Source organism: Hoplias malabaricus, chromosome 16 (genome assembly GCF_029633855.1).
Source record: "Hoplias malabaricus isolate fHopMal1 chromosome 16, fHopMal1.hap1, whole genome shotgun sequence".
NCBI lineage: Eukaryota > Metazoa > Chordata > Actinopteri > Characiformes > Erythrinidae > Hoplias > Hoplias malabaricus.
In genome coordinates this window covers 24,409,187-24,436,571 of record NC_089815.1, presented here as the reverse complement: position 1 = coordinate 24,436,571, position 27,385 = coordinate 24,409,187, and the positions used below count along the sequence as shown (strand labels likewise).

General features: G+C 41.1%; 4 protein-coding genes across 9 annotated transcripts; 3 read left to right on the top strand and 1 right to left on the bottom strand.

Moving 5' to 3' along the window:
* Positions 1-356: 356 nt before the first annotated feature.
* nwd1 (NACHT and WD repeat domain containing 1) lies at positions 357-13,608 on the top strand. Its single transcript, XM_066648116.1, has 19 exons — positions 357-495; positions 1,097-1,182; positions 2,004-2,120; positions 2,249-2,603; positions 2,732-3,995; positions 4,803-5,006; positions 5,140-5,299; positions 5,420-5,537; positions 6,393-6,557; positions 6,989-7,186; positions 7,640-7,762; positions 8,544-8,746; positions 8,875-9,135; positions 9,251-9,341; positions 9,879-10,027; positions 10,282-10,576; positions 11,601-12,154; positions 12,828-12,933; positions 13,310-13,608. The coding sequence occupies exons 1-19, from the start codon at positions 387-389 to the stop codon at positions 13,606-13,608; spliced, it is 4,857 nt and encodes a 1,618-aa protein (XP_066504213.1). The 5' UTR covers positions 357-386.
* An 88-nt stretch (positions 13,609-13,696) lies between these two features.
* On the bottom strand, positions 13,697-19,216 carry zgc:113223 (uncharacterized protein LOC541424 homolog). 2 transcript variants are annotated; one of them, XM_066648120.1, is made up of 9 exons: positions 18,888-19,216; positions 17,142-17,275; positions 16,934-16,991; positions 16,571-16,695; positions 16,343-16,417; positions 15,810-15,905; positions 15,585-15,713; positions 15,061-15,222; positions 13,697-14,098 (listed from the first exon to the last, which is right to left on the bottom strand). In XM_066648120.1, exons 2-9 carry the CDS (start codon positions 17,214-17,216, stop codon positions 14,000-14,002), a joined length of 819 nt encoding a protein of 272 aa, XP_066504217.1. In that variant the 5' UTR covers positions 17,217-17,275; positions 18,888-19,216; the 3' UTR covers positions 13,697-13,999. The 2 variants fall into 2 exon arrangements, with proteins under 2 accessions (XP_066504217.1, XP_066504218.1); XM_066648121.1 differs by lacking the exon at positions 18,888-19,216 and adding an exon at positions 17,715-17,734.
* Positions 18,727-22,057, top strand: reep6 (receptor accessory protein 6). 5 transcript variants are annotated; one of them, XR_010795771.1, is made up of 7 exons: positions 18,727-18,997; positions 19,814-19,907; positions 20,162-20,300; positions 20,472-20,640; positions 20,767-20,843; positions 21,202-21,553; positions 21,663-22,057. XR_010795771.1 is itself a non-coding variant. In XM_066648119.1 (7 exons), the coding sequence occupies exons 1-6, from the start codon at positions 18,871-18,873 to the stop codon at positions 21,548-21,550; spliced, it is 627 nt and encodes a 208-aa protein (XP_066504216.1). In that variant the 5' UTR covers positions 18,727-18,870; the 3' UTR covers positions 21,551-21,553; positions 21,663-22,057. The 5 variants fall into 5 exon arrangements, 3 of the variants coding, with proteins under 3 accessions (XP_066504216.1, XP_066504215.1, XP_066504214.1); XR_010795770.1 differs by having other exon boundaries at positions 21,633-22,057; XM_066648119.1 differs by having other exon boundaries at positions 21,530-21,553.
* A 1,485-nt stretch (positions 22,058-23,542) lies between these two features.
* On the top strand, positions 23,543-26,986 carry c16h19orf25 (chromosome 16 C19orf25 homolog). The gene is made up of 3 exons (XM_066647131.1): positions 23,543-23,667; positions 23,856-24,044; positions 25,344-26,986. The coding sequence occupies exons 2-3, from the start codon at positions 23,903-23,905 to the stop codon at positions 25,526-25,528; spliced, it is 327 nt and encodes a 108-aa protein (XP_066503228.1). The 5' UTR covers positions 23,543-23,667; positions 23,856-23,902; the 3' UTR covers positions 25,529-26,986.
* The last annotated feature ends 399 nt before the right edge of the window (positions 26,987-27,385 follow it).

Here is a 27,385-nt window from a genome sequence, read left to right as displayed (position 1 = left end):
TGCTCAAGATAATTAAGTGTAACAGCAGCTGCTGGCTTTCCTAAGGGATCCCATCACTAAGTCAGCTAGTGGGTGGTAAACAAAGGCTTCTCCTGGTGTACCTGATCTCTGTGGATGAAATAACGAATAGATCTGAGCACAAACACATTCAGATGAGTGCACCCCGCCAATCTGAGGTGTGTTCTGCACGTTCTGTCAGCACTGAAAGGTAAGCTGTGCCACTTTGTGAGATCCGAAGTCATGTTTCTTTGAGCACTGACACTTATTGAATCTTATTAAAGCACCACTGCTTTGTCTTCATGTTCTTCAGCTGCTATGTCGCTCTGAGCAGAGGAGCGAGTGATGGGCTGAAGCTTGGGGAGTCTCTGAGTTAGAGTGGAGGAGAGATGGCCGTGGTGGACGCCTTGGCAGTGGAGGGACTGAGGGGACAGGACGCCCACTGTCTGCAGCCTCAGTCCAAAGTGGTGCGAGTATTCATCAGCTCAGCTTTCTCAGGTACGCCTCGAAAGGAAGAACCTTTTTTTAACTGTTTTTAAGCTTTATTCTTACTTCACACATGTCCAAGACCAAAATATAATAATTTAAAACCTGGTTTTTACAGACCAAGATTGTTTGTTTTTTTCATTATGTTAAATTTGGCAAATAATTGTAATTATGCATTAAAGTGCAGAAGTGTTTTCTCTGTAGAACTTGAGTAAAAACATATTTGACCAGGGCTGCACTAACCTTTGCATACAAAAAGTATAGAGTAAATTTGGAAGAAGCCAATGAGCATATTTAAGCATTCTCCACCCACACACACACAGTTTATATACACACAGTTTTCATAATCTGTATAATATATGGGTCAACAGCCAGATGTTTTGTGTCAGAAGATTAGAAAGCATGTCTGGATATTTTTGGACATATTGTGCACTTCTTGGGTGCAAGGAATCTCCCCAGAAAGATGTCTATGAAGCAGTAGATGAACCTCATATATTTGAAGCTCAAATTGTTCATTTTTCATTGGAGTGAGTCATTGTTTGAAGCCAGATGATTTCTATAAACATTACACTTGAAATAACTCTCATGCGTAAATGTATTTTAACTTTGGCAGATCTGAGTAGTGAGAGGAAAGCCTTTTGGGACAAAGCCTACACTGAGATACAAGACTTTTGCCAGAGTCTGGGACTAGTCTTTGAGGTTTGTGCTTGCATTTGAATATGTTCAAGTCAGAATAAAGAACAAATGTTAACCAGAAATAAATCAAACTGCTATCCCTTTTCCACATGTTAACACAGCTCCATAAGGTTTTAATGAAACATCTGTGACATGCATTGTTAAAATAGTCCAGCACCATTCTCCCCATTTCAACAGTCAGTGCTTATTCCTAGAAATTAGAATGAGCCACAGCTCAGTTCATCACAGCAGCTCTTGGATAGTGGTTTCAAATGAATGTTCACATGTACTGAACACGGGACTGTTTTTTCATAATATGTCCCTTTTAAGGACTCTATAAAAGAATTAATCATGGACTGATGTTATTGGAACTATAAAGACGTATCTCTAAATAGGTCACTTTTCAGGAGGAAAAAAATGTCTTGATTTATTATAGAAGTAAATGTGCAAAGGATTGATCTTGGATATAATTCTGATGAAATTTTGAAAGAAGGGAAAACGCCAAAAAAATACAGTCCAGGACCTTGGCGTATTAGAACAGCCCTTGGTTCCATAGAGAAGCTTTTCACGGCAGGTTCTTTAAAAGAATACTCCAGTAATGCTGCATTTGTAGATTTACCATTTCACAATTGCAATTTTACAATGGTAATTACAATTACTATTGTACTTTTACAGCATTTGGTAACTGACTTCCAAATTCAAATCCTGTTATAGAGTGAGGCGACCGTTGTGTTAGGAGTCTTGCCCAAGGACTTTTATTGTAGTAGTGCAGTAGTGCAGACTTCTATGTAGAAACATACATTGCTACCTACCTATAATAAGGTTGTGGTGTTTTTTCAAACTAGGTTGTGGATTTCAGATGGGGTGTGAGTGATTCCATCACTGCTGATCACATGACAACAGAGCTGTGTCTGCAGGAGATCCAGTTATGTCAGAAAGTGTCAGCCGGCCCTAGTTTTGTTGTAAGCGTGGCCATCAATTTTATATTAAATTATAGGTATGTAGTTAATGAACTGTTTTACAGACTGAGCCCGGGTTCTCTTTGACCACTTTATCATTTCTGTGTTTGTGTTTTGCTCATTATTCACAGGCTTTGCTGGGCAGTCAATATGGCCACCGCCCTCTCCCTCGCCTCATATCGGAGAACGAGTTTGAACTTCTGCTCAGTAAACTTTCCAAGGACCAAGAAGGCTTAGCACTCCTTAACCGATGGTTCATCAAAGACTCTACCTCTGTACCCCCTAAATATGTCCTTCAGCCAATCACAACATACTATCCTCATTATAACAATGCAGGGCCTGAGACTGGACCACAGCGGGATGGAGATATTGTGTCCTGGAAGCTCACTGAGGCTCGGCTGTTACAGCTGTTATGCTCTGCAGCTCTGCAGACGGAGAAAGATGGAGACATCACTACAGATCAAATGCACAGTTTCTTCAAGTCATGTGAGAGAATTTATCGGTTTATAAAGGTTCTCTGACCACACTGATTTAAATTTAAATATAAAGAGATTTAAATGTGTCAGGTAGCTATTATCCATTGTGTGACTTTGTTTGGTTTGTTGTCCACACAGTGATAGAGTGGGAGATGGAGCAGGGTTTTCTCAGGCCTCCACAGGACAACCCTTCAGCTATCGTCTTTGTCAGGGAACTGCCTCAGCTGAAGAAGAGTGAACAACAGAAGCATGTCTCCAAGTTCTTCGACGTCACGGCTGATGGACTCTTGGACACTGAAGCTCAGGAGCTTTTGACCAGTCTGAAACAACGCATCTACACCTGTTCTAATGACCACACCATCCACCGTGTAGAGCTTAGCAAGGCTGCCATTGATGAGAACAGCAAGGAATACAAGGACTATCTGGAGAGCTTCTGCAAGCAAATTGTTTCTCAGATAAAGGAGAAGATTGACAGGCAAGCTTCTGCCCCAGTGAGTCCACAGTGGGTGTGGCTTCAGCAGGAGCTTTTCCATCATGCAAAGCTTAGCAGTGAGATGTGTGCTGTTTTCTGTGGGAGAGATGGTCTCCGGGGTAAGCTCTCTCTCAAAATGTGGGAGTCGTCCAACATCCCCCATGCTCCTCTGGTGGTCTATGGGCCTCCAGGATGTGGAAAGACTGCTTTGCTGTGCAAGCTGGCCCAGGATATGCGAGCTGTTCTGGATCCACAAGCTCTGGTTACCCTCAGAATGCTCGGAACATCTCCACTCAGCTCAGATGTGGACTCTGTTCTCAGGGGTATCTGCTTTCAGGTGTGTGGAGCTTTTGGCCTTGAGACCCCTTGCCCACAAACCGCCAACACACATGACAGGTTGGTGAGGTTCTTCCATGCCATGATGCAGAAAGTGTCAGAACAAGGAGTTACACTTCTGCTCATCCTGGATTCTCTGAACCATTTGTCTCATATCAACAGTGCTCATAAATTGCAGTGGTTGCCTAAAGAAATTCCTCCAAATGTGCATATGGTGGTGTCTACCCTGGATGAAGGGTCTCCATTGGAAGCCTTGACCGCACTTATCAGTGATGATAAATATTTCTTTGAAGTAGAACCGCTGACATTAGATCAAGGGAAGGCCATCACTGAAGCCTATATGTATGTTGCCGGGCGAAAACTCACCTCGGAGCAGGGGGATGCCATCCTCCATTGCTTCAGCAAGAGTGGAAGTCCCTTACATCTGAAGCTCATGCTGGACGTTGTAAAGCATTGGTCATACTATACCAACATGTCTGATGTTCGCCTTGGTAGGTCAGCACTAGAGGTGATGTCATTGTTCCTACAGGCCCTGGAGGTAAAGCACGGCAAGCAACTGGTCCGCCATGCTCTGGGTTACATAACTTTATCAAGGTTAGTTTATTTACTCTTGGACTACACCGCATTTTGAATGGGATTTTCCATTGAAAGGAGGTTGTGCCCCAAATGGCTGCCTAATTATTATTTTGCTATATAGTAAGGTACTATTTAATGGGCTTAGTAACAGTAGGAAACAAAAACGATTCATTGCTTAGTAACAAACAAACTCGTGTTACATCCTGATTCACATTCAGGTCATTTAGTGAGCAACGATGTTTACTATAAATTACAAATGCAAATTACAAATGTTTACTATAAATTACAAATGCATACAAATGCATTGTGAGTGATTGTACTGGCTTAAATTACACTCAAAATAAATGTTAGGATTTGGAAAATGGTGGCACAGTCAATAGTGTCCTAAACAACGTATAGAGGGAGCCATTCGGGACACAGCCCAGGATTAAGCTTAATACCTTTCTGGGAAACTAGCCCTGAGAGTTACTTATTTCTTAAATATTCTCACATTTGCGTATGGAATTTTGGATCTGTTATTCTTACCACCAAATCAGAACCACCCTTTCAATGTGTATTTGGCCCATGGTAACCTTCTTTCAACAGGTGTCTATATTAGACCCAAACTTTTAGGCCAAACTAAAGAAGCAAGACACTGTGGACACCACATGGGCAGCTGTGTTGGATGTACATTGGATGTGCTAAGCATTTTTGTTAGAGCATTATGCTAAATGCTATAAATATACTTGGTTTCTTTAGCCAAACTGTAAGTTTAATTTTATTGTTAGTTGAACTGAAAATGCAGGAGGTCTAAACATATTCATTATTGGATCAATGTGTTCACAGATATGGTTTGTCTGAGGCAGAACTACGGGACGTGTTGTCATTAGATAACGATGTTCTAGCCGAGGTCTACAAGAGCCAGCTCCCCCCTGACCACACTCTCATCCGCTTTCCTCCCGTGCTGTGGGCTCGTCTCAAACACGACCTAGGGGATCATCTAGTGGAGAGATGGGAAAATGGCATTGTCGTGATAGGGTTGTCCCACAGGTAATCTAACACTATTCATTTAGGATTTGTTTTTGCTTTCTGGCTAAGGTCACCAGGACTGAGTGTTTTTAAATGTATCTCTTCTGTGGAGTTGTGAAACTTAACTCGGTGTCTAATGGATTTGACTTTCTAGGCAGTTCACCAAAGCGGTGAAGGAGAAATACCTTTCTGTGGAGCTGAGAGTTCAGATGCACACTGTTCTTAGTGAATACTTTTCTGGTCAGTGGTGCCAGGGCCATCTCAAGCCCATACTTCTACCTCCACTGATGACCCAGCTCAACACTGACAGAAAAGTACACCCTCAAAATAATACATCAACATTTGATATAACGCCAATTAAAAAAGAAAGCACTGATAACTCGTACACTGCCACGTACCACACATTAAACATCAATCTGCTTTGTTCTGCGAAGGTGCCGTCTCAGCCCTTGTGTTTCACTGAAGGAATTGCCAACTTTAGGAAGCTACATGAACTGCCCTATCACCTCTTACATGCAGGAAAATGGGAAGAGCTGCGCCATTCACTGCTAGGTGAGACATACAATTCGGGTCAGAATTCTGCTTCTTTATAATGAACCCGTTGTAGACATACAGGGGTTGGACAATGAAACTGAAACACCTGGTTTTAGACCACAATAATTTAGTAGTATGGTGTAGGGCCTCCTTTTTTGGCTAATACTGCGTCAATTCGTCTTGGGAATGACATATACAAGTCCTGCACAGTGGTCAGAGGGATTTGAAGCCATTCTTCTTGCAGGATAGTGGCCAGGTCACTACGTGATGCTGGTGGAGGAAAACGTTTCCTGACTCGCTCCTCCACAACACCCCAAAGTGGCTCAATAATATTTAGATCTGGTGACTGTGCAGGCCATGGGAGATGTTCAACTTCACTTTCATGTTCATCAAACCAATCTTTCACCAGTCTTGCTGTGTGTATTGGTGCATTGTCGTCCTGATACACAGCACCGCCTTCAGGACACAGTGTTTGAACCACTGGATGTACATGGTCTTACTGGTTCAATGTGCAATTAATGAAGATTGGCCACCAGGCTGCTCCAATTTAGCCATGAAACCTCCCTCACTACAATGACAGGTGTTTCAGTTTCATTGTCCAACCCCTGTACATGTTCAGTTCTGGAAATCTTGTTTATATAAGCTTCAAAGAAAAGCATGGCATTTATCGGGATGTTGGATACATCTAGTGCCTTTGGGTTGAGTTGGAGTGTCTTTTGTGAACGAGACAAAAAATCAATCAACATGAGTACCTGAGTGCACTAAGGCTAAACGTCAATATGAAAGATATAAGATATGTGTATGTTATAGACTTTATAGCTGTTCAAAGCAGATCAGCCCATCAGTGATAATTACTCTTTATTGTACTTTCAGGGAGTTTAGAGTGGTTGTATTGTAAGACTCTGAGCTGTGGAGTGTCCAGTGTAATCCAGGACCTGTCACTCTGTGCTGATGTCATGGACTGCCCAGAAATACAACTGATCCGGGACTGCTTTCTGTTGCTGAAACCTACCATAGATTTTGTTGATGGAAATATAGGTGAGTAATGTAATTTGTTACAGGACTCCTTGTGTTTTTAGATATTTATTACTATACTAATAGGAATGTGGGCAGCTACGTTAGTGTTGTAGCCACACAGCTCCAGGGTCTTGAGGTTGTGGGTAAAATCTCTACCTCTGCCCACTGTCTGTGAGGTGTTTGGTGTGTTCTCTCTGTGTCTGATTGTGTTTCCTCCTGGTGTTCCAGGTTCCTCCATGATGGTAGGTGGATTGGCTATGGGAATTTGTCCTCAGGTGTGAGTGTGTGAGTGATTGGGTGAGTGTGTGATGCCCTGTGATGGACAGGTGCAATTTGGACAAACCGCCACAGAAATTAATGAACGATTGCAATGCATAATTTAATCAACAATACAAAAAGTGAAGCCTCTTCTTCAGTCCACAGATGAACTAACCATGACCTGCTCTTTTTAGACTCCTCCCTGTTGTTCACTGAGATCAGTGCCAGGCTTCTGGCTCTTGCTCATACCTACCCTGCTCTGATTGGACGACTGTGCTCTCAGTGCCAGGATTGGTTTGTTTCCTGCACTGACCCAGTGCTGGTGCCCAGGAGCAGCTTCATACAGGCCCCCGGAGGACCCCTGAAAAACACCCTCTGTGGGTTTACTAAAGGTAGAACAGAACATTGTTAAGATTCGAGAATGGCTAAACTGATCACTTATGGCATCGTACAACATTTTGTTTTTGAATTTTAAAGTCAGTATCAGTCTTGAAGTTTTGATTGTCACAGTTTTATTAGTTTTAATTGTGGCCAAATTTCCTTTTAATATAAATTAGCTTTTAACTGATTATTAAACAGAAGAAGCACTTCAATGACACTTACATAACTGTACAGCTGTACTCAAATATTCAGAAATTCAGGCAGTTAAATGGCCACCTATAGAGCAATGCTTCATGTACCATAAGAAATGACCAGAAGGAATATAATAATTGTCTCTTTGTATGTCATGTTGGTTTTCTCTTATATCGTGTCTTAGATCTTGTTGTCAATCAGTACTGAAGTCTGTGTATGGGCTGTTTGTTTATACTTTTTACTTATTGTCACGGTGTTCTTTATTTGTGAAGGAGTGACTGCTGTAGATGTTTGCTGTGAGAGGAGTGTGTTGGTAGCAGGTTCAGAGGATGGACTGTTGATAGCTTGGGACTTAAAACATCTGGATGTGCTTCACACATTTACAGGGCACACAGGTTAGTGGCCAGCATGATTTCTCATTAGTTTCCGATTTAATTCAGACTTTTGGCTAATTGTCTTTCTTCAAATATTCTTTGTTTTTGATTAATCAATTCTTTCTTTTTTTCAAATTCATTCATTCATTCATTCTTTCATTATCTGTAACCCTTATCCAGTTCAGGGTCGCGGTGGGCCCGGAGCCTACCCGGAATCAGTAGGAATTGAGCGCAAGGCAAGAACACACCCTGGAGCCAGTCCTTCACAGGGCTTTTCAAATTTTTTCATTAATTTAATGAAAATTTTAATTTGTGATTACACTGTGACCCTGAAGTGGATTAAGTGGAAAATATGATAACAATAATTTGTGATTGTTTTAGTTGTATCTGTATTTAAAGGTGCAATAAACAATTTTCTTTCATTTTCATACTTCATTTTATTGTCAGCTATAAAGAGCAAGATTTAAAACTAGTTATAAAATAGTAATGGCACCAGCACAAGTGCAGTGCTTCTAAGAAAACCTGCACTCCTGGATGGACTGTCTGTATTTTTACTTTAATTAGTTTACTTGCTTGGCTGCCGGAGGTGGCCTTGGCTAATGCCGTAGTGCACTGGTTGGGATTAGGAATGCATAACCTCTGGCAGCTAGGTGAAATCACAGACAGATACAACAAGACAGACAATGCTGGCAATTGTATATTGCACCTTTAAAATCTTTTGTAAACATGCTACTTTTTTCAAATTTGCTTTTAAACTGATGTAGGACTCTCGATCCATTTTGGCTCTTTGTGGTTTCTGCAGGTGCAGTGCAGTGTGTAAAGCTTGTAGGTAAAGGCGATCACTGTTTATCAGCTGGTGGTGATGGCTGTATTAGGAAGTGGAATGTGTGCAGTGGTAAACAGCTCTACTGCATTCAGGCTGCTGTCTCAGTGGATTCCTGGACCACTGAGCTCCTCCATGTGCTGGAGTCCAGAGCTGTGCTCCTCTCAAGTGTGCACAGCCAAGTAAGAGACACTATTGTTTACACCTTGCAATAACCTGGATAACCTAGATTTAGTGGTGCTTTTATAAAACTTTATTACTGTCTTTACTCTGTTCATATTAAAATCTACATCTGTGCTTCCACGTTTAGGTCAAAGCCTGGAACTTAGATAGTGGAGATTTTCTTTATGAAGTGGATATGAATGCAGAGTGTTTGGTCCTCGCCGCTATGGATCAAGAAGTGGCAATAGCCTCCAGGGATGGTCAACTCTGGCTCCATGACCCTGTCACTGGCCTGCAGAAATCCCACAGATATCTGACCACCACTCAGGACCTCACTATAACCCGTGTCCTCCCACTTAGCAGATATGGGAAACTTCTCATGGCGTCTCAAGAGAACTCGCTGATCCTGGTAAATATTTAATTCTAGTCAAAAGGCCTTTAGCTAAGCTTGGTTACATAACCCCCACACCCACTCCCACCACCCATGGCCTCAGAGTAACCTTCCTGTTGGACTATATCCATAGGTTTCAGCTTCTGGAATTCTGTCAAGTGTTGAGCTTCCTGCTCCTGCTTCATTTATCCTCCCCTGCAGTGATGAGAAAACACTTCTTGCAGGTATTTTTTCATTGTGTTGTTGGATGATTACTTTTGCTTTTGAACACTTTTGATTTACAGCGAAGTGCTACTAAAATGAGTCTTAGGTGTTTGAAGTTGTATTTGTTGTTCTACATTATGGAGCCTATAAAATATTCATTCATTATCTGTAACCCTTATCCAGTTCAGGGTCGTGGTGGGTCCAGAGCCTACCTGGAATCATTGGGCGCAAGGCGGGAATACACCCTGGAGGGGGCGCCAGTCCTTCTCAGGGCAACACACACACTCGCACATTCACTCACACCTATGGACACTTTTGAGTCGCCAATCCACCTACCAACGTGTGTTTTTTACTACATAATACAGGGAGAGCACCAGATCATTTTAAATTGAACAACAGATGCTATTGAGTGAGCACCATATTCTAATAAGTGTTCACTTGATAGTATCTGGGGCTTCTTGGATAGTATCTGGTTCTCAGTAAGTAGTATCTGGTTGCCCACATTATGACACATTTTACAGAGGCTTCATACTTAGCTTCTCTGTTTCTGAATTAAGGTTGTGAGAGGACCCTGGTTGTGCTCCATATGCAGCCAAACTCTGTACACAGAAGCCAAGATTTCCAACATGAGGCCACAGTTTTATCAGCAGTTTCATATGGTCAGGGGAGCAAGGTCATCACTGGCTGTCTGGACCAGATCATACGGGTCAGTTTCAATTAATCTAACTCATTCAAATCTGTTATTTAATTCAGTACTAAACAATATAATACTCTTAATATATATTTAACCATTGTTAAGTGGAAGAGGTAGTTCTTAATTTATTTATGAATATAATTTAATAAATGTGTCATAATAGAATGAAACAGATTGTGTTGTTGTGCATGTTTCTGAATGCGAGTTTTGTACTGTTTTCTGTGATATATCTGTCAAAGTCGACATGCTGTGGTTTCTAATTGAAGGTCTGGGGGTTAACCACTGGACAGCTGCTGGACTCTCTCAGTGGTATGGCCTCTCCGGTAACGTTTGTGTTTGCGTACAACACCACAATCATCTCAGCCTCCATCAGCTCTGCTCGACTTAAACTGTGGCAGCTTGACTATGATCCCAAACTCAAACCGCAGACGTGTCTTCCAGCCAACTGCCCCAAAGTGGTCATCTCCAAAAATGGCAGCACTATCCATTTCATCAAAGAAGAAGATCAAGCAAAGGTTTTCACATGGAGCTGCACTGAAGGTGAACTGAATACTCACATCTGTAGTAATTAGTTTAAGTAAATACAGACATTCATTCATTCATTCATTATCTGTAAGCGCTTATCCAGTTCAGTGTCACAGTGGGTCCAGAGCCTACCTGGAATCATTGGGCACAAAGCAGTAAATACAGACATGAAAATATTAAATATTCATATATTTATTGGGGGCGACACGGTGGCGCAGCAGGACCTGGAGGTTGTGGGTTCTAGTCCTGCTCCGGGTGACTGTCTGTGAGGAGTGTGGTGTGTTCTACCTGTGTCCGTGTGGGTTTCCTCCCACGGTCCAAAAACACACGTCGGTAGGTGGATTGGCGACTCAAAAGTGTCCATAGGTGTGAATGTGTGAATGTGTGTCGCCCTGTGAAGAACTGTGAAAAAGCGGTTACAGATAATGAATGAATGAAGGAATATATTTATTAAACGGACACATGGTTTGGTGGAAAAAAGGTTGTATAATTAAATATTTAGAATTGAGCATAGATCAGTTTTTGGTGTAATCCTTATCACAAGAACATTGGATATTATTGGTTTAATTAATTGCTTAGTTTATTAATTACTAAGTTTATTAATTACTTAGTTTATTAATTACTATTAATTAGTTACTTTAATTACAATATGTAGAACATTACATGGGTATCATGGGTAATTCTTACACTAAACCTAGCTCATTACATATTAATTATTATACATAAATCAACATTTATAGGTTAATAGCTATAAATAATTAATATCAATACATTTTATCAAGAGAGTATTTGTCTGAGAACTTACAATACCTAAGTTGTAGTGTGTCTTATTGCTTGCATAATATTTCTGTCAGTTGTTCCTTCTGTTTTCTGTTAGTTTTTGACAAATGAAAGACCTTAACATTGTATATTATTTGAATCTGCACATTTTGACTCACAGTCTTTGTATTCTGACAAACATGTCCCTGTAGCATTACAACATTCTGGAAAGCTTGTGGTCCCCTTTTGCCTTTTGCACACACACTCTGTCTGACCAGTGACCACATGTGTGTGTTCTCAGGTCTGTCCTCTGAGTGCATGGAGGTGTCCTCTGAGGTGTGTTGTATGGAGCTGGCTCAACAGAAGCAGTTACTCTTCTGTGGTCTTCGCACTGGGACCATCCTCATCTACCCTCTAGCGTTCAGTCAGGAGACCCTGTGTCTGCCCCCTCCAGAAAGCCTTCCCCAGGTCCGCAGCATGGCTCTGAGCCCCCGGGAAGACCGGATTGCTGTCTCCTACGAGAATGATGTGTGTCTGTTCGAAATCACGGCCCGGGACAGCTTCCCCTGTGTGGAGGGCCCTTTCGAGAGCTACTCCTTGACCTTGCTGCACTCCCCCATCTCAGCCATGGCCCTGCTCCCTGACTGCAGGCTTTTCTATGGCACACTTGGAGGAGAAGTGGCCCTCTACAACTTCAAAAACGCCACAGCGGCTGAACTAGACCACCACGGGGCTGCCATCACCTGCATAGCCCTCAGCAACTGGGATACTCATGCTCTCGTCGGCTCTGAGGACTGCGTCCAGAAACTCTGGAATCTCACCCCTCTGCTGCTGGACCATACCATGGAATACAAGGTGGTAAAGGTTAGGCTGAAGTTTTAAATAGAATTAACTACCTGCTGTTTATGAGGAGAAGTAACAGAAAGGAGCACTTTGTCAATAGTTTAAGAATGGATTTATACTGTTTGTTCCAGCCTTCTGACAGTTGAGGACTGACAGTCCTATCATTGGCAGCATTGGTAGTGCAGCAGGTAGTGTCGCTGTCACACAGCTCCAGGAACCTGGAGGTTGTGGGTTCGATTCCAGCTCTGGGTGACTGTCTGTGAGGAGTTGGTGTGTTCTCCCCGTGTCCGTGTGGGTTTCCTCCGGGTGCTCCGGTTTCCTCCCACAGTCCAAAAACACGCGTTGGTAGGTGGATTGGTGACTCCAAAGTTTCCGTAGCGTGAGTGAATGTGTGTGTGTGTGTTGCCCTGTGAATGACTGGCGCCCCCTCCAGGGTGTATTCCCGCCTTGTGCCCAATGATTCCAGGTAGGCTCTGGACCCACCGTGACCCTGAACTGGATAAGGGTTACAGATAATGAATGAATGAATGAGTCCTATCTTTCATTGTAGCATGCTTAAATTAAGCTCTTGGATACATGATCAGATCTTAGGAATAATATCAATGTTCATAATTATCAAGCCCTAGGGCAGACACCTTTGCACTGAGCATTGCTAATGTTTCTCCCTAATTCTCTGGTTCCTAAGGGCTTCTACTTCGAGGGGGTTATGTGCGCAGCTTTCTCTGTGAATGATAAATATGTGTTCACTGGATCTCGAGACAAAACCATAAAAGTCTGGGACGTCGCCACAGGTTTGAAATGTTAACTTCTAACTTAAGGCCTGTTTCACATGTACACAGGTTTTTTTCTTAAGAAAAATCGTTGACTTAACACTCAAAAAAATGCAAGGACAAATGTGGACAAGGCATTACATTTGCTGGTGTGGCCTCTGACACTGTGACTTTCTGTTAATATAAATATGGACAAAGCTGCCCACAGTATTCATTGTTTGATACACTGTAAACTGCAGCCCACACCTTCAAACTGCCCAAAAAACCCCAAACAAATAAACAACAAAATAAAAACCCAGAAATAAAACACATTAACCGTACTAGTATACAAAGCATTGTTCTAACAGTGAGAATATCTGCATGCATACGTTGGCTAACAGTAAATATGTGATTGCAGGTTCTTTGTTGTACATCCAGTTTGTCTACGCAGCAATCATCAAAATCTCACCCTTCAAGGACGGCTTCGTGGCCGTCTCACAGCTCGGCTCATACATTAAAGAGGGCTTCCATTGTCCTGACTCTCTGATCCCTGGCTACAACCCTCTGCGTAACTTCAGAGCTCACTACCGCGTCACGTCTCGAGAGAAGAATCGAGACCCCCCTCACACTTGCCTTAAAGGAGAATACAATCCGGCCCAGTTTAACTTCATGAGCATGCTGAAGTCTAGAGAGTCCAACACCTGTGTCCTTCTGTGAGGAACGAGCATAAGAAGATTTTCAAAGATCCTTTACTCATAGATTCACTGATACTGTAGGTTTTAAAAATGAAGGATTTTTATTGACAGACATCAGTTGTTTTCTAGCATCTAAAACACTTTCTTTTAATTGTACAGCGTGTGCATTATTACATTTATTTTTAATTGATTATTGTGGTTGAGGAATATTATGGAGTCTTTTACCAATCAACTGAATTAAAATATGAAATTGATCGGTATCAAAGATGTAATAACTGTAATAATCTTAATGTGTAAAATCCTACTCTAGAGCAAGTAAATTCCTGATTACAGTCACATTATAACTTTTACATACAATACATTTGTTGTAAACTCATTGTGTTCTTATGTGGATTACAATATGTAATGTTCTATTAATATTGTTCAGTTTGTGGCCTGCTGTATGGTTTCTTCTTCCTCTGGACTCTCTGGATTTGACCCAGCTGCACAGCTGCCAAAACAATCATAAAAATCTAGGAGAAAAAATAAGTTTATATAAATTTGTGCAAATTGTTGCTGTCAAAAGAAAAACATCTATCTCCAAAAATACTGGGAGCATTTCTATTGGTCCATTCTTCATGAAATATTCACACAATGTGAAGGACAGCTGATGTGTTCAAATAATGTAGTAAACTAAAAGTCAAATGGAGATGCATGTTTTTTATTGGAGAGGGACAACATAGTGTATAATTATTATATTATTTTCTTTTGTACATAACATTAAACATTTAAAATGTATCATTACTTTGCCATGTGTCACTTACTTTTTTTATAATATGTTACCTCTAGCAAATAAACAGTAATTATGCATTAAAACATTTAGAACTGTGTTATTTATTTGCACATAAAAAATATAAATCTGTAGAACTATTTTTCCAGTGGTGATGAAACTTTTGTACACAGTTGTATAATATATATTTGATAATAAAATGATAAAACGTTGCTGGTGAAAAAATACTATGATTATAAATCTGTACCCGCTTATGATACTGAACAATGGTGTATCATTTTTTTCTTGCTATTAAAGATAATTAAAAGCCAACACTAATTAATTTCTTAATGTAGGGAGAATTAATAAGGCACAGCAAAAAAAAACGTTAAATATTTGTGGAAAAATGAATTACATACAGTGTTATTAGTAGAATTAATGATCTGTACCAAATTTTAACGGAGCCATCAGCCATTTTCTGCAATGATTTTCTGCAGAGAAACAGCCCCTATACTGACACCTAGTGGACTTGTTGTGTCAGAGATTCTGTACCCAACCTATTTACCCATGGCCATCCCCTTGTGGAGAACCGATTCTCTGAATCAGATTCTATATCATATGACTCGCACGTTATATAAAATATATTTAAAAAGAGTACATAATCAATTTAAAACATATTGTTTAATAATTTTTGATGGTCCGTATGTGCTCTAAAACTCTCCCCACCTCCAGACACAGTAAACTGACGCTCATGCCTCCCACAAGAAGAAGATTCTGCTTTCCCCAGAGCACAATCTTCTCCACACAGCCGTTAATGTAGATCCGCTCGCTGAGGGACGACTCCTCTCTCCTCTGAGTCCCATAGCCACACATTGTGTTAAACACAGTCTGAAAACAGAACCAAACACAGTTACAACGAATTTACAGAATTTAGCTAGTGGTAATGCGGTGTTGGCATATATTAAACAGACATACACTTACAAATTGATTGCTTCAGTCCCGCTTCAACTTAAGACTTTTATTTTGTTTTTTATTTAAAACAGTTATGCCATGAAGACGCACATATATTCGATTAGAGAATGTACTGTACCTTCTTAGGCGTTAAAACCACAGAAAGGACGAGTAGAGTGTAATGTGAGGGCCACAATGTACCCGTTTAAGACATTTATTATTATTATTATTTGCGGGCAGTGTACTTTAATTGTGTATGAGACAATATACTTTGTAATAGTTGATCTTTGCGGTCTGACCTGTTTTTGTTGCCGTACGCAGCAGGAGAAAGGCACTCCGCAGGCTTCCAAACTGGGGTTTTTCTCAGAACAGTTAAAATACACATTCTGAGACCAGTCTGTGAAATGATCCACTCCACAGCAAAAGAACTGAAGCAGCAAAAACAGAACACCAACAATATCATAACAAACAGCTTTCAAAGAGCTTTAAACTGTGACTCTGTCTTTGAAATGAAAGGCTTTCACCTTTTTCTGCACAAAGTCGATCAGGTTTTCTAAATCCATGTCCTCTCGATACAGGGCAATGGCTTTGTTCATTAACAGTTCAGTCCTGTGTAGTACCTTGGAGATAAGAAAGTTATTGAAAAATGATGTATGCACCAACCCTTAAAAAACATTTATATCACATTGTTTCTAGATTCACTGTCCATTTTATCAGCTCCACTTTCCATATAGATGCACTATGTTGCTCTACAGTTACTCATTGTAGTCCTTGTACGAATGGATCAAACTCCATCAAAATGGAGGTGCTGCTGGAGTTTTAAAGCCCTCAGTGCCACAGTTGGCCTTAGAATCATCCACCAACCGAAAATATCAAGCCAAAAATGTCCTCTGACCACTGACGAAGGACAAGAGTATGACAAACACAGACTGCAGAAACAGATTAGCTGACTTTGGATATACAAGGTGGACCAACATGGTAAGTGTGTCTGATAGAGTGGACAGTGAGGGGACTCGATGTTTAAAATATCCACCATCACACAGTGTTGGATATCTACCATGTCTGAGAAGAGAAACGCCAGAACAGCAGCAGCAATTTGCAGCAGCAAGATGACCACTAAAATCCCTATAAACTGAAAAAAACAAAAACAGTATGAAAATGTATTTATTTTACATTTTAAATAACTTTAAAATGTATTATTATTTAAAATGCTACTACTAATACTACTACTAATAATAATAAATAATAACATCCATGTGCATAAAGCATGTCTTAGCTGACTTACCGTTTTGAGAAGTACGCCAGCGTCCCGCAGCGCTCCAAAACATCCAAGGAAGGTAATGATGAACATGAGGGAGCCCACAGTGAGAAGCAGAAGAGCAGGGTCAGTGGTCAGAGTGTCCACCACATCTACAACATCACCACAGGATTAACTGTCAGTGTCCACTACATCTACAACCTCGCCACAGGGTGAACCATTAGTGTGGACTAAATCACAACATGACCACATCGTTTAACATCAGAGCGGTCACTACGTCTACAAAACTACCACAGTGTCAGCTGTAATCTCAGCCCGTGTGGAACATCTACACAGCAACGGCACAGGAAAAGCATTCTTGTGATGAGACAGAGAGAGAGAGTTCAGTACCTTTTTCTTTGGCAAGTTTAGCATAAATGCCAACAGAAAGCAGGACACCACTGGCCACCTGCAGAGATGACCCATAGAATGAGCTGATACATCACGAATAAAGAGCAACATTTGAATTCATCACTTTAACGCTCAACATAAACATTTCATACTTTCATCACCATAAACTACACCATCCCCAAAGAACAGATACAGGAGAGAGACTCACCCAGAAAATGTAACAGCAAACAAACAAAGTGTACTTAATGCATTTGTATGTTTTCATTTCTGAAGTTTCTTTCATCTTTTCTGAAAAACAGAAACTATCAGCAACTCCGACATGGTCTCCTCAGTTCCTCATTTCTAAGGGAAAGGCAAGTGGTGGCTTGTTAGAGAGATAAAGCATTCCTAACTGACACATCTGGATCTGGAGGTGTAAAAGCAATGAATAACACACATTCCAAAATAAAACAGAATACAATATGATAGCTTTCAGAGTCAAAGGATCTCATTCAACTATGATATTTATGGTCATTGTGGTTCAGTATTTTATTTAAATTATTGGCTAAAACCAATAAAAGCATAAAAGAAAGAATTGTTATTTTAAGCACAAAAATATTGTTTTAGTAAATGAGAGAAGGAAGTGATTGTTGTTACTCAAGTTACTACTTCCCGCCTCCTGCTCTCGCCCCTCGCTGCCGTTGTATGCTTAGCTGAACCCATGTGTGCTTATAGGTCCTTTACACCTTTATTTGCTACACAAAACATGGGAATTTCTTTTTTAATTCATCCGAGAACTTACATTTACGTTTCGGCATAGCTGCTCGAGATGAGGGTGGGTACATGAGCTTTGCCTGACGTAAACAAGGACTACTGACGTGCAGACTGACCAATTAAATGTTTACAGAGAAGGTTATCGACCAATAACGGTAGCTCTACAGTCAGAACGTCCAATCAGAAGATTTTAGGCTACTTCACGGCGCCCCCTTCTCACTCAAGCGAACCAATCGGAGTAGGGGAGGGCGGGACTAATTTGTGAACGAAACGCTTCTCGAAGTTCTATGTAAGCTCTAGAAAAACAAAATCCCGGACGTTTGTGAAATTCCGCCCGGACACTTTTTTAAGTCTAAAAAAGAGGATATGTCCGGGTAAAAGAGGACGTCTGGTCACCCTATATTAACTCTAATCATACCGTAATTAATTAAATCAAGTGTAAAACGAAAATGGAAGACAAATATAGGTGGGAACAATACTGGTGTGAAACGAAAACGGATGGTGTACGGAAACGAGGGATAAACAAATACGGGTGCTGTGCAAAACAGGTGGGAAAAGAAAATTGTTGATGTGAGAAAAAAGGTGTACAAAACTGTATGAATACGGGTGGTGTATGAAAACAGGTTTGAAACGAAAATGTTCGTGAAAGGTGTGATTACGTCTTTGAACGACTTTTATGATACAACAGAATCTAACACAACTGTGCTAGAAATGTGTAAACGTGTGTGTGATAAGTCACATTTCATTGCACTGGTATACTCTGACCACAAGCCACGAATCTGAATCTTAACAAATCATACAATTGTATCACTGCAGAGGTTTGTAGAGAAATGGCACAGTTGTATTGTATTCAAATCATTCATTTAAAATAAATCCTTTTTATTATTTGAAAATTAAATGGGTTGGGTTTTTTTTATAGTTAACCAGCATAATCCCGCCCCCACACAGCAGGCCCCGCCCTACTGCCACTCCCACTTCAGAGCGGTGGAGATACAGACCGTCCGTGGGCGGAGTCAGTCGAAGTGAGGGGTGTGGTCACCCATTAAAGCGGATTGTGAGGATAGTAGAGCGATGAACACTCAGCTAAACCACAGCGCCTTAACCTTAACACAGACTAATGTCTGCTTTCAAACCCCCGCTTTTAATACTCTAACGTAAGGTTAACCACTGTATTCCCAGCCACCATGTTCTCAATATTTACCAAGATTAAAGAACGCGTCGAGAAATTTCTGAGTGAGAAGAACATCGTCACCGACTGCCTCAAAAAAATCGAAGAGAAAACAGGGATTAAGAAGCGTTATCTTGCTGTAGGTGAGTTGACTTTCTTTGAGGTGAAGAAGTTGGTTTGGGTTCTTTGAGTGGAACTGGCCTCACTTCTGAAGCTCAGGAAGTCCTGGGCAGGGAGGAGTGAGGGAGAAGGGAGAACAGCGCTAATCCTCTGAGGAACAGGTGGAGAATAATCGGGTTGTTATCGGGTTGTGTGTCTGTATTTACGCCGTCTGTCTCCGCAGAGCTCCGTCTGAATCAAAAGCAGCTACAGGAGCCGAGGTCCACTCCCAGGCTCCTTCTCTTTCGTAAATAACTATTAAAGAAGTTGGTGATATCTTCTTATTCGAGTCCGAATGCGACTGCTGCACTTTTTAAAAGGTGGAACTGTTCAAATTCCAGTAAATAACTGGGGTTTTAGGACACAGCCTCTGAGATGTCCATGTACATAACAAAATGTGACGGTTAAAATACAGTTCTGTTTAATAAATAGTTCCCTTAGTTTAACTAAAGTGTCCTCTCAATACTAACAATGTTTCTAATATATCAATGTCAATACTATTATCCGATAAATACTAATATAATACTAACTAAATCTTAGTAAGGTGCTGAAGTAAAATGTTGAAAAGCTTAGACATGAGAAGTTCTTAGCCAATGACTGTAAAAGACTATTTCACCAGTAAAACTCACTAATCCAGTGTGCTGAAGCATTAAACTAATTTTAACAGTCACTGTGTAGTAACACATTTACTTGTGATACATGATAAAACTCATAATGACAATGGTCATAATTCAAAAATACTATTGTAACATACAATGTACATGACCTTATAGTCTCTGCTGTGCCTCTTATTTTCATAGGAGCTGTTTCTGCCACTGGACTGTTTTTCATGTTGGGATATGGAACCTCACTGCTCTGCAACTTATTTGGCTTTGTTTATCCCGCATATTTCTCGTATGTGTTTATCGTTCTTGATTCATCACAATCTTTTAAACTGCTGTTTTAATATTTTCCCCGTTACTATGAATCCAAGAAAAGTAATAGTATAAATCATCATTCTTCAGCGGTCCAGATGTCTCAGTCATTGTATGTATGTATGTATAGCTGAGAATATTTTTCTAAACGACTATTCAGGCCGGTTATTTCATATAATGTTTCTGGATTGTTGCCTTGTGTTGTATATAATCTGTATTGAATTTCTATTACAGTATAAAGGCTATTGAGAGTCCGAACAAAGAAGATGACACGCAGTGGCTTACTTACTGGGTGGTGTATGGATTCTTTGGTGTGGGTGAATTCTTCTCAGATATCTTCCTCTATTGGTTTCCTTTCTATTATATTTTCAAGGTAAGTGTGCTGTGTGTAAGTTGGACTATATATGTCCACTTACTAACATTTAATTCAGGATAATCAGTCTTTGTGAACTGTTAAGATGTCACAACACTAGATCTCTCCAAATGTATTCTTCCACTACAAAACATAGTTCCAACCATCCGTCCTGTCGTTGGTTATTGCTAGTGCCTGTTCTTGTTGTGGTGCATGGCCCCCGTCTCCTGGAATGGCTCTCAGGTGCTATATAACTACATGGTGCGACCACTCTTCCTCAAACATGAGGCTGCTGTGGACAACATGGTCAGCGATCTTAGTGGGAAGGCTATGACTGCTGCAGAATCTGTTACAAAAGAAGGTAGGGGTTGTTTTAGCTTTGATTAAAATGAACACACCCAGAGATATTTGTTAGTTGTTGATTTTTACTAAAATAAACTGTCTTTGTCCATATACTAAAATAAAATGTATTTGTTGTCTTTGTCAGTCCTACAGTCTTTGGCAAAAAATAAAATTCGCCCAAATGAGAGAGCCGAGCCGCCCAAAGAGCTTCCCAGTACATCTGTACGTACACATCTTCAGCTTTGACTACACATCCACCCAGATTCATGTCACAATATACAAACCCTCAAAAATCACAAGGTGCAGATTTCGTGGAATTTTGTTCATTTTGTCAAGATTGTAGACTCCCTAATGTTCCAAAAAATGTAAAGAGCTTTGAATGTTTACACACCTGCTGTGTAAGTGTATACAGCAAATATAAAATATGTATTATCATATATGCAGTTTAATTTGAGAATGTGAGGTTAACCCTTTTCTGGGCCTTAAATATTCTCACTTAACTTGAAAACACAGATTGTATGTTTTCATTAAGTTTGTGTTAATTAATAAGATATTCATTCATTCATTCATTCTCTGTAAGTGCTTTTCCAGTTCAGAGTCGCGGTGGGTCCAGAGCCTACCTGGAATCATTGGGTGCAAGGCAGGAATACACCCTGGAGGGGGCACCAGTCCTTCACAGGGAGACACACACTCACATTCACTCGCACCTACGGACATTTTTGAGTCGCCAATCCACCTACCAATGTGTGTTTTTGGACCGTGGGAGGAAACCGGAGCACCCGGAGGAAACCCACGCAGACACAGGGAGAACACACCACACTCCTCACAGTTAATAAGATATATTTAATGATTTTAAATGATGAAGTGTTGTTTTCTCTCTTTTCTCTCTTCATTTCTGTGTCTGTTAGAAAGAGCCGAGTGTGGACTAAAAAGTAAGTATTTAATACTTTAGTAGTACTTTAATAGATATTCACTCTGGCCAGTGCAGCTTTACGTTTTCCAATCACGCAGAGAGCTGTTTCTTCTCTCATGAAATTTCAGGATGGGCAGAAGACATGGACATATTTTGAAAAGTTCTGAACGTATTTCTGGAAGTAATGTGATTGGTGTCATTTCAGTGCATCACTGTAGATTGTTTGTTAGGTTTGTTCATATAATTTCCCCTGTATTTACTTGAAGTAGTGTGTACCCATGCTGGTTTTAATGTGTGTGTTTTAACTCTAGACTAATCTTGTTCTGTAAAGTTTTAGCCAGAAACGTTTCTGTTCTAGATTGGGGTGTTACATGTTCCAATGTAGGAAATCAACTAACAATGACAACAATAAACATACGTGTGAAATCTATCTAGCGTTTAATGACACGGTGCGTTACCCTTTTTATGTGTGTATTTAAATTAATGAATGGAATAATTTTATCTGATAAACACTGTAACAGAAATTCACACAACATGATTTTTAATAAATGTCTTTTGTATTCATCGTTCTCTAAGAGTTATTTTTGCATCCTATAACACTGTGGATTTAAGTGCTGTATTATATAACCCTTAGGGTTTTTTGTGAATTAGAAAATACAAATTCAGGTCATGTATTTAATGTTTTGCTTCATCTACAAAAAGCTTGGGCTTGCCCTACTCTGAGGTGAAATTAAAACGGTCTGTTTTCTGTATTTTTTTCTTTTGTCATAGAGCAGAACAACAAGAGAACTGTCAATTTATGTGTATGGATAAAAACACAATTATCATTAAAAATCTACTTTGCCTCTTAATCCATTTCATGGCCACAGTGTATCATTAAAATCCATCCATCCATCCATTATCTGTAAGCGCTTATCCAGTTCAGGGTCGCGGTGGGTCCAGAGTCTTTCTGGAATCATTGGGCTCAAGGCAGGAATACACCTTGGAGGGGGCGCCAGTCCTTCACAGGGCAACACCTACGGACACCTTTGAGTCACCAATCCACCTACCAACGTGTGTTTTTGGACTGTGGGAGGAAACCGTAGCACCTGGAGGAAACCCACGCGGACACAGGGAGAACACACCAACTTCTCACAGACAGTCACCCGGAGGAAACTCACGCGGACACGGAGAACACACCACTTCTCACAGACAGTCACCCGGAGGAAACCCACGCGGACACAGGGAGAACACACCACTTCTCACAGACAGTCACCCGGAGGAAACCCACGCGGACACAGGGAGAACACACCAACTACTTACAGACAGTCACCCGGAGGAAACCCACACAGACACGGAGAACACACCACACTCCTCACAGACAGTCACTCGGAGCAGGAATCGAACCAACAACCTCCAGGTCCCTGGAGCTGTGTGACTGCAACACTACCTACTGTGCTGCCCTATCATTAAAATACCTAACCAAAAAGTTAGGTAAAAAAATATATTGTTTAATCATTTCTAAATACATTCAATTGTCTTTTTGTAGTCTTTTTTTCTTGTCTGTTCATTTCAGATGTCTTCTGTAAGTACAGTTAACGATTATATTAGTATGTCCATAGCAAAAGAGCATTCGATTCTTAAGAATACATTTATTGGGATTACTGTCCTCTGGCACAGTGTCTGTATTTGTTGTGTTGGCTGTTGCTGGCCCGTTTAAGGTCATCTTGCCTAATGTACTAGATCGGGATTCGCTGGTCGCTGGGTTGGTGAACTATACACTAACAGACAGGCATCTGGTGAAATAGTTTAAAGCCCCTTTATATGTTGTGTTGTGTTGGACGAATCCAAGATGACCCCTAAACCCTAGAGAAGGCCCTGTGTAGTTTATATAAACGACTAAATAGTTCACTGTATGTGTAATACATTTACAATCCCTATACATTAGGTCTAAAATCCACAACTCCCTGAATCATATTTTAGTGCCCTGTTTAGGCGCAGTACCAATAGTTTCGGCCCTCTGTAGGGAGTAAAGGCAGAGATGTCGTTCAGCGTCCTCTCTCCAGGACAGCAGGGGGCAGTGTGGGGTGGAAATTAGTGAACATTTGCTTCAGTACATTCTGAAGAAATGACAACAAGCAACGTTGCAAAATGGTATAATTTCTCAATTAGCTAGAGCGCTTTTGTCTTATTCGGTCGCGTATGTTTAACAGCAGTAACATTTCTTTGTGTCTACGTCGTTAACTGTGTATTAATTTCTCACTGGTGTCGTTAGAGACTTTATTTGAATTTAAAAACTCAGTCGCTCCCTGGAGCTGAAGGAAGCTGTTCGTTTGCCTCAGACATCAGCAGCTGGGGAAGTGAAGTACTGTTTCTGTGAGAGAAAGACATGAATCTTGGTGCTAAAGGAAAGAAGAGAATGGTTCTCCCCTCTCGACCCGACCCTCCGACAGTGGAACAGATCATAGAGGACATAAACCGAGCTAACACCAACGACCCGGTCTTCAACCTGTTACAGGAGTCCAGTGAAGGTCATTTTAACCCTTTCATTATCTTTGAGCTCAGCTTGAACCCATTCATTGTTATTGTCATCTCTAAATCATTGTTTATTCTAATTTGGTTTTTGGTATTTAAAGGTGCACTGTGCGATAATAGTACACCTTCTAATTAGTAGATAATACGTGTGAAATATAAAGAAAGTGTTATTTTTGTAATGACATCAGCACAAACTCTGTGCCTGAATTCTGTTCCGGTGAAAACATGTACAGAGTGGCTGTATTAGTTGTTGTGATACACCCGCTTGGCCACTGGAGGGCACAGATGAACTGCTGCCCTGTCCAGGGTGTGTTCCTACTCTGAGCTCAGTGATTCTGGGTTGTCTCCACACCCACCCGGACCCTGAAGAGGACAAAATGGTTACAGAAAATGAATGGATTAAGGAACTTACAGGTTTAGAAAAAAATGACTGGTGTGACTGCAATCATTTTTTAAAAGTAAATTTCTACCATTATAGATATGATAAAGTAACTGTGTTCATTCATTCATTATCTGTAACCCTTATCCAGTTCAGGGTCGCGGTGGGTCCAGAGCCTACCTGGTATCATTGAGCGCAAGGCGGTAATACACCCTGGAGGGGGCGCCAGTCCTTCACAGGGCAACACAGACACATTCACACCTACTGCCAATCCACCTACAAGCGTGTTTTTGGACTGTGGGAGGAAACCGGAGCACCCGGAGGAAACCCACACAGACACAGGGAGAACACACCGCACTCCTCACAGACAGTCACCCGGAGGAAACCCACGCAGACACAGGGAGAACACCCCACACTCCTCACAGACAGTCACCCGGAGGAAACCCACGCAGACACAGGGAGAACACACCACACTCCTCACAGACAGTCACCCGGAGGAAACCCACGCAGACACAGGGAGAACACACCACACTCCTCACAGACAGTCACCCGGAGGAAACCCACGCAGACACAGGGAGAACACACCACACTCCTCACAGACAATTACCCGGAGGAAACCCATGCAGACACAGGGAGAACACACCACACTCCTCACAGACAGTCACCCGGAGGAAACCCACGCAGACACAGGGAGAACACACCACACTCCTCACAGACAGTCACCCGGAGGAAACCCACGCAGACACAGGGAGAACACACCACACTCCTCACAGACAGTCACCCGGAGCAGGACTCAAACCCACAACCTCCCTGGAGCTATGTGACTGCAACACTACCTGCTGCGCCACCGTGCCGCCGTCAGTAACTGTGTATTTAAGTAAAATTATTCAGTAATGTGTAATGTATTGTCTTCCAGATTTGAAAGGTGGATCCCACAGCAGTGAGGTGGAGGTCAGGTACTTGCAGAGTCGGCGGTTTCTGGAGCTGAATGAGAAGTTGCAGGAGGCAAGGACTGAACTTATACGAAAAAGAGAAGAGCTCAAAACAGTGGGAGAGACTCTAGAACGGAATGTAGCAGAAGTGAAGGACAGAGCCATCTAACTGACCTTTATATGCTGTTGCAGGGGTCTCTAATATCTGTGGTATTTTGTTGAGAAGTGAGTTAAAGACATTATTGATCATTTCAAGTGTATATGACTGTTGTTCTGGAAAGTAGACAATTAAAATTTTAGCTATATATCATAAATATTCAAACGTACTGGGCTGTGGAGCCAAGCCAACACAGATTTATGAAGCCAGTGTTAATAGAATCATTTGTAACATTGATGGGAATTTAAATACTGGTCCATAACCCATTATCCTTTCTTATTTCCAGTTGATTTTCATGTGTAATACATTTGTTAATATGTTTACATCTGACTGACAATGTTTAGACACATGATGTAAAACGAGACTGAAATGCTGTCTACAATTATTCTTTGTTTTAGCAAAACCACCAAATCCTACTTTTCTAATCCTGTCTCTTAAAATACTGCACTTTGATTTTGGGTTATGCTTCAACTGCTGCTGGATTTCCAGTGTGGGACATCTTCACTTACAACTGTTACACGTTTTTCACTCAGCTGTGGAGAACTAAGATATCATTCCTGGTGTTGTGTGCAATGAAAATGGCAAAACAGCTATTGATAAACATATTTTTTTATCCACATAGGGCATGCTGAATAATCAGATACATTACAGGAGTTATCTGTCTTAAAATTGCATTTACTCTGTCATATTATGTGCATTATAATATTCTGCATTGGACTGCACACTCAAATGGTGTCTTAACTGAAAGATCTGTGCTGTGCTTTGGTCAAAATGCCACAAGGATCAAACAACAACATACGGTTCTCCCCTTGTGTAAAAGTCAGGTTAGGAATGATGCGTTTCAGTGCCTCTTCATTTAAACTATTAGCCACACAGCTCTAACCGTGTGAAGCAATGATAATTAAAACGTGTAGAAGCTCTGCTGTAGGTTTTTTGTATTCCTTCTTCACTCATTTTCAACAGGCTTTCATGGTTCTCTCAAATCTGCATTCGTTTTGGGTTTTCGAGGGATTTCTTAATTTCCCTCTCTGATAATAATAAAACTGTCTGTTTTACAGTTTGACTGGACTTGACCAGGGCATTCATTCATTCATTATCTGTAAGCGCTTATCCAGTTCAGGGTCGCGGTGGCCTACCCAGAATCATTGGGCGCAAGGCAGGAATACACCCTTCACAGGGCATCACAGATACACACACATTCACTGACTCACTCACACCTACGGACACTTTTGAGTCGCCAATCCACCTACAAACGTGTTTTTGGACTGTGGGAGGAAACCGGAAAAACCCACACAACCCGGAGGAAACCCACACAGACACAGGGAGAACACACCAACTCCTCACAGTCACCCGGAGGAAACCCACGCAGACACAGGGAGAACACACTAACTCCTCACAGACAGTCACCCAGAGCCAGAATTGAACACACAACCTCCTGACTGTGACACTACCTGCTGCACCACCGTGCCACCTTTGACCAGGGCAGTGCACTTAATATAAGGAAAAACAAATCAGAATGATTCTGTTCCACGTTTTCTGACTTAGGCAAGACCGGCTTGTCTTGTTTCACATTTTGTGGGTTGGTAGGGTCCGGATCGCCAAATCAAATATGCAAATGTATTTAAAAGCAAATGTGAAAAATGAAGTACACACTGAAGCTTGATGAGAACATTTATTATGGAAATCAACCCTTGGCCATCACTAGGTAATACTGTCGGTCTCCAACACATTCTGAGTTTGCATTTGGCAAAACACCTTCACATTTCAGTGTATAGTGCAGGCGCATTGATTTGGATATTAATCATTGATGGAAATAAGCACGCCAGTAAATCTGTGTTCTTACATATAAGTCATGAAATGCAATAATGT